The sequence below is a fragment of the Palaemon carinicauda genome, chromosome 39, assembly GCF_036898095.1.
Source record: "Palaemon carinicauda isolate YSFRI2023 chromosome 39, ASM3689809v2, whole genome shotgun sequence".
Classification (NCBI taxonomy): Eukaryota; Metazoa; Arthropoda; class Malacostraca; order Decapoda; family Palaemonidae; genus Palaemon; species Palaemon carinicauda.
In genome coordinates, this window is record NC_090763.1 from 38,909,732 (window position 1) to 38,914,731 (window position 5,000).

General features: G+C 34.3%; 1 protein-coding gene across 5 annotated transcripts in view; it reads right to left on the bottom strand.

The window, feature by feature from the left end:
- LOC137631134 (glutamine-dependent NAD(+) synthetase-like) overlaps positions 1-5,000 on the bottom strand; it is a 39,327-nt gene that overhangs the window by 1,608 nt on the left and 32,719 nt on the right. For 4 of the 5 annotated variants that reach the window (XM_068362799.1, XM_068362798.1, XM_068362800.1 and 1 more), the window contains 3 exons: positions 4,223-4,398; positions 3,898-4,051; positions 757-924 (listed from right to left, as the gene is read on the bottom strand). In XM_068362799.1, the coding sequence (XP_068218900.1) occupies positions 757-924; positions 3,898-4,051; positions 4,223-4,398 (498 nt within the window). The remainder of the gene's footprint in view (positions 1-756; positions 925-3,897; positions 4,052-4,222; positions 4,399-5,000) is intronic. The other variant, XM_068362801.1, reaches the window with a different exon arrangement.

Genomic DNA, 5,000 nt, shown 5'->3' on the forward strand with positions numbered 1-5,000 from the left:
TTTTTGCTCTATCTAGCCATTTCAATCAATCTGTGGTCCTTTATAAAAAAAAAGACTCGTTTTTCACCTTTTTAGGCTTGGTCTCATAACATTTCCTCCTAAGGTATCTTGTATCTCTTTTGAAAGGCCCTCATCATGCTATCATAATTCTAACTCCATGTGCGGGTATGTCAGAAACACTTGAAGACTTCTACCTGTTAGTAAACGTCACCCACACACACACCCCTAGCAATCATGGCTCTATACAAACTCCTCGAAGCTTTCAATGGAATTGTCCACATCATTGAGCTCCTCATAGAATCTTGGTAACTTGAGCCTTAGAGTAGCCTTAGAGAAGCCTGGGCTATCTCTTTCTGTTCTTCGCTATCCAAATCAATAAGATTTATTACTCTTGGTGCTGCTATGGTTAATAAAATCTAAACCTTTCACGGTCACCAATTTTTAGTTGTAATATGAAAGTAATGCTTTTCTGCATATCGCATAATGATTGACAGTTGATTTTTACATCTTAAACATGCAACTTACTTTCATGCATAATCGCATAAAATAACATATTACATTTAATTATTCTGAAAATTAGTCGTCAAAGAAAAATTATTCACATGTAGACAAAGGAATCTTGAATATTTCGCCTTCTAATAAACTACTCTCATTATTTATAAAATATAATTGAATTACCTTTGTATTTACTACTCATATAGATATGTACTATACCACACAAGATTAATTTCTTAGAGCACAGTTGATATAACTCACTGTTTTGTTCAGGGCACGTAGCTGCCAGGCCCATGTCCTCGGGTAGACTAAAGGTCTTGCATCATCAGGAGGGCCAAGTGATGGCATGTAACACACCAGAGGGAGACCAAACATATTCCGTCGAAAATCATTATAACTATGAAAATATTCTTTTACTTTTTCTGCAACCTGTAAAGAAAACAGTATTGAAGCTACTGGACTTGAATAGATGCACAAAGTATATTGAAAATAAACGGCAAGGAAGGGATTAATGAAATAACATGCAGTTTCCTAATCTGAAATTTGTAGTAAAAATCTTTGGTTAGAGTAAAATTTCAAAATAACATTGAGAATGCTATAGTATAAGATTTCAAAGAAAACGATACATAATGATAACATGAAATGTTTTGAAAATCCTAATAAAAAGTTAATAAAGTAGATGAAATTCTACACACTCTCTTTGCTAAACTTTGAAATCATAAATCTTCAAATAATATCTCTTCTGTTGTTTATCAACTTCACTTCTATAAACAAGATTGGCTGGAATCTGGTAAAGCTAATGAGCATGGCAGGTTTTTCAGATTTCTTTTTTATTAGTTTATTGTTTTTACATAATAAAGAAACGTAATCATATTTCTGGTAATGTATTTTGTGTCTCTCGTAGTTAAGGACCATGTTTTGACCCTCTAACTACTGTGCCATAACGGTGGACAAGTTATTCAGTATAGCAATATATTCATTGTGCTGTACCAAAACTGAACAAACTCCGTTCCTTCAGTCTTGATATCACTTTAAAAAGTTGTATAGTAGTGCTAACATGAAATTGCTTCAAATTGATGCTGATCCACACACGGTCCAAAAATTTGTTTAAATTCTCTTAAGAAAGTGTTTATCTCCGCAGTCCTTCAAAATATGAGCTAACAGCCAATATTTGTTAAGCAATTATTATTATTATTATTATTATTATTATTATTATTATTATTATTACTTGCTAAACTACAACCATGGGTGAAAAAGCAGGATGCCATAAGTCTAAAGACTCCAACATGGAAAATATGAGGAAAGGAAATAAGGAAACAGATAGAATAGTGTACCCTTTAGCAAGAGAACCGTAACCCAAGACAGTGGAAGACCATGGTACAGAGGTCATGGCATTACCAAAGACTAGAGAACAATGGTTTGATTTTGGAGTGTCCTTTTCCTAGAAGAGTTTCTTACCATAGGTAAAAATCTCCTCTACCTTGTGCGGAGGCACCAATTAGGTGATAACTGAGAGGCGAGGTGAATGCAACAAAACTTTATTAAACAATAATCAAGTTTATTAATAGCAATGTGCTTGCAAGAACGTCACAAAAAGCTTGCGCTAGCATGAAAACACAAAATGTTTTCACAGTGCAGGGAAGAGTGGGTGATAAGATAAAAAATCAAAACCATTATAGTATCCAGCGTGTATTGAACACGTACGGTACAACCTTTACCACGACGAAAGTAGCCACTGAACAATTTCAGTCCAATAGTTAACCTCTAGTGATAAATAATTTTTCTGTTATCTTAGTGTTGTCAAGTGAAGAGGAAAAAGAAGAATGTGTGAAGAAAAGGCTACACTATTCGGTGTATGTGTAGGCCAAGGAAATATGAACCATAACAGAGAAGATCCAATGTAGTACTATCTGAACCCAATAACTCTTTAGCTGTAGTATCTCAACGGGTGGCTGGTGCCTTGGCTAACCTCGTACCTATTATAGACAAAAATATATGTCGTGATAAACAGATTGATTTTAACGTACTATGACCATGCGATCACCTCAAGCTTAGTTACCAGAACATAGTTCACTTTAAGACACAAAGCATAGAAAATTACAGAAAACCATTCAGTATTGGGCCTTACAATACCAGAACATAGCTCACTGTGAAGCATACAGTGTAGAGCCTTACAGATTTGCCAAAATGTTTTTGATAATTGTTTTAAGTGAATTAGAATCTATTAACCCATAGTTTTAGGTATTAATGGAAGAATATTTATTCTAATGATAATGGGGATCCGCTTTCTAAGCCCTAAAGACTGCACAGACTTCTGCTGATATTCGTTTTTCAGTGTATAATTCTTGCCAAATATATTTTCCATTGAGTGGATCTTTTCAAAGATGCTAGTCAACCTATATTTCCAGGTGAAAGCATTTAAAATGTGGATATGGAGGAGGATGCTGAAAATTAGTTGGAGAGATCACAAGACTAATGAAGAAGTACTAAGAATAGTTGGAGCAGAGAGAATCCTCATTACAACAATAAAGAGAAGTCAGAAAAGAAAGATAGGATATATTCTAAGAGGAGATGAGTTACTGAAGGACTTTATAGAAGGTAAATTTGAATGACAAAGACCCAGAGGAAGGAAATGGAACTCATTGCTAGATGACCTGAAGGGAGGGAGAAGGTACCAAGAGTTATAAGAGGTGGCCATGGAGGGTGACTAATCCATTAAAGAACCTACCTTAGGGCAGAGCATTATTGTAGTAGTAGTTGTATTTAAATTGTACATGTCTTGAAAGCACTTATTTCTGCTTCATGTTTTAAATCCTATGGGAAGTTTTTATTCGTTGATCTTTTTGTAGAAAAATATTCTTACTAAGACAAAAAGAACAGAGACTATATCGTAGCATAAGTATACAGTTTTTACAGGCCATCATCCAAATATATCAATGGTGTTCTCGTTACAATTTGACGGGAATTCTGTTACCGGCAAATATTTGTTCCAGCAAAATAAACATCAACTCTGGCTTCTGTTGGGAAGTCCACACGATGGCAATCTAGATACTGCTTTGCATGACATGGTTTAAGTGATATGTCTTCTAGATAAAACTTACCAAACAAGGCTTTCATACCAAATCCTCTAATCAATCTCCCAGTTCTTCCTAAGAAACTCATCCTGTGAAAGACACCTAATCTACAAACTATTCTTCATACAGTTATAACTTATATTACGTCCTTTGCATATTCTTTCATAGGTATCATATAAAAGTAAAAATTACATTCGGTTCTTTGAGTTTCCAGGTTGTACAATTAGTTCTAAATTAATAAAAATCTGTATTTTGTTAGGAACAGTGCTTGCATCTAGACCTCTTTTCAATCATTGAATGCAATGTATCAAAACTTCTAATTACATACCTCTTGTGGTAAACTGTTCTTCTTATGTGAGTACCAGAGTCGTTGGAACATAGAGGAAGGACCACATCCTTCAGTAGTCTGCAAGTATGCACAAGCAACCTGCTCACTGGCATCTTCTTGGATGTCCAATTGGCGCAGCGTGGGCAAATTTAGTCTATGAAAACAAAATTAGAGAAGCGGAAATTACTTCAGATTATAAACAGGTAACAAATTTAGGTTATTTTGAAAATAACAAAATATTTCCATTTAATCAAACCAATGCCATTTAAATGTAAGAAAATTTTAATCACTCGTATAAAGGATCTTTTTCATCTACTTGGCTGACCTTTCTGATGCAAACTGAAGGAATTTCAAGATATCTCGTCTAGAAAAACTTCCAACAAGATTTAGGTCTCCAAAGGTTCTGCCATATTTGACATTTGATCCTGTAAGATGTTTGTCAGCACTTGATGATCCTAAGACAATTAAGCTCTTCTTCTGGCTTCCAGGTGATAGGCCTAACTGTAGATATAAAACATTTGTCAAAAAGTATACCCAACCTGGGGTACATGTACCCACCAGTGGTAAATTTTTACTCTTCAGAGGATACATTGAAATAGCCCATACTCTGCAATACATGATGTAATATTATGATATTAATTTCATTGTTTCTTTTTTCGTCCGCAATTTTAGGGAAACACAGGAATCTATGACAATGCCCAAGGGTTACCGAAGAGCATTAAAGGTTTGGAGCCCCTTTGTTAGTGTGTAAGAATGATTAAATTTGGAACTCTACCATCCCTACAAATATCAGAGAAATCTTTAGTTAAAAGATTTTGACTGAAATTTATAAAAGCTCTTTCTTTTGTAATGCATTAACATCTAGGATCAAAGAACCAAGAAATAGAAATTAATTATTCGTATTATTAGTAAAAAAAGAAATATGAGTCCAATATGATTAAATTTTATATGATACGTGCTTTTTTTCAAGACAGCACCATATTTCATTACTGAGTAGATATTGGCTAACATTTGGAATAATCAACACTAAACTCAATCATTACCTAAATTCTGGTTGCATTTGAGCACCCTGATAAGTACCTGTTGAAAATCAGAAAAGAAAA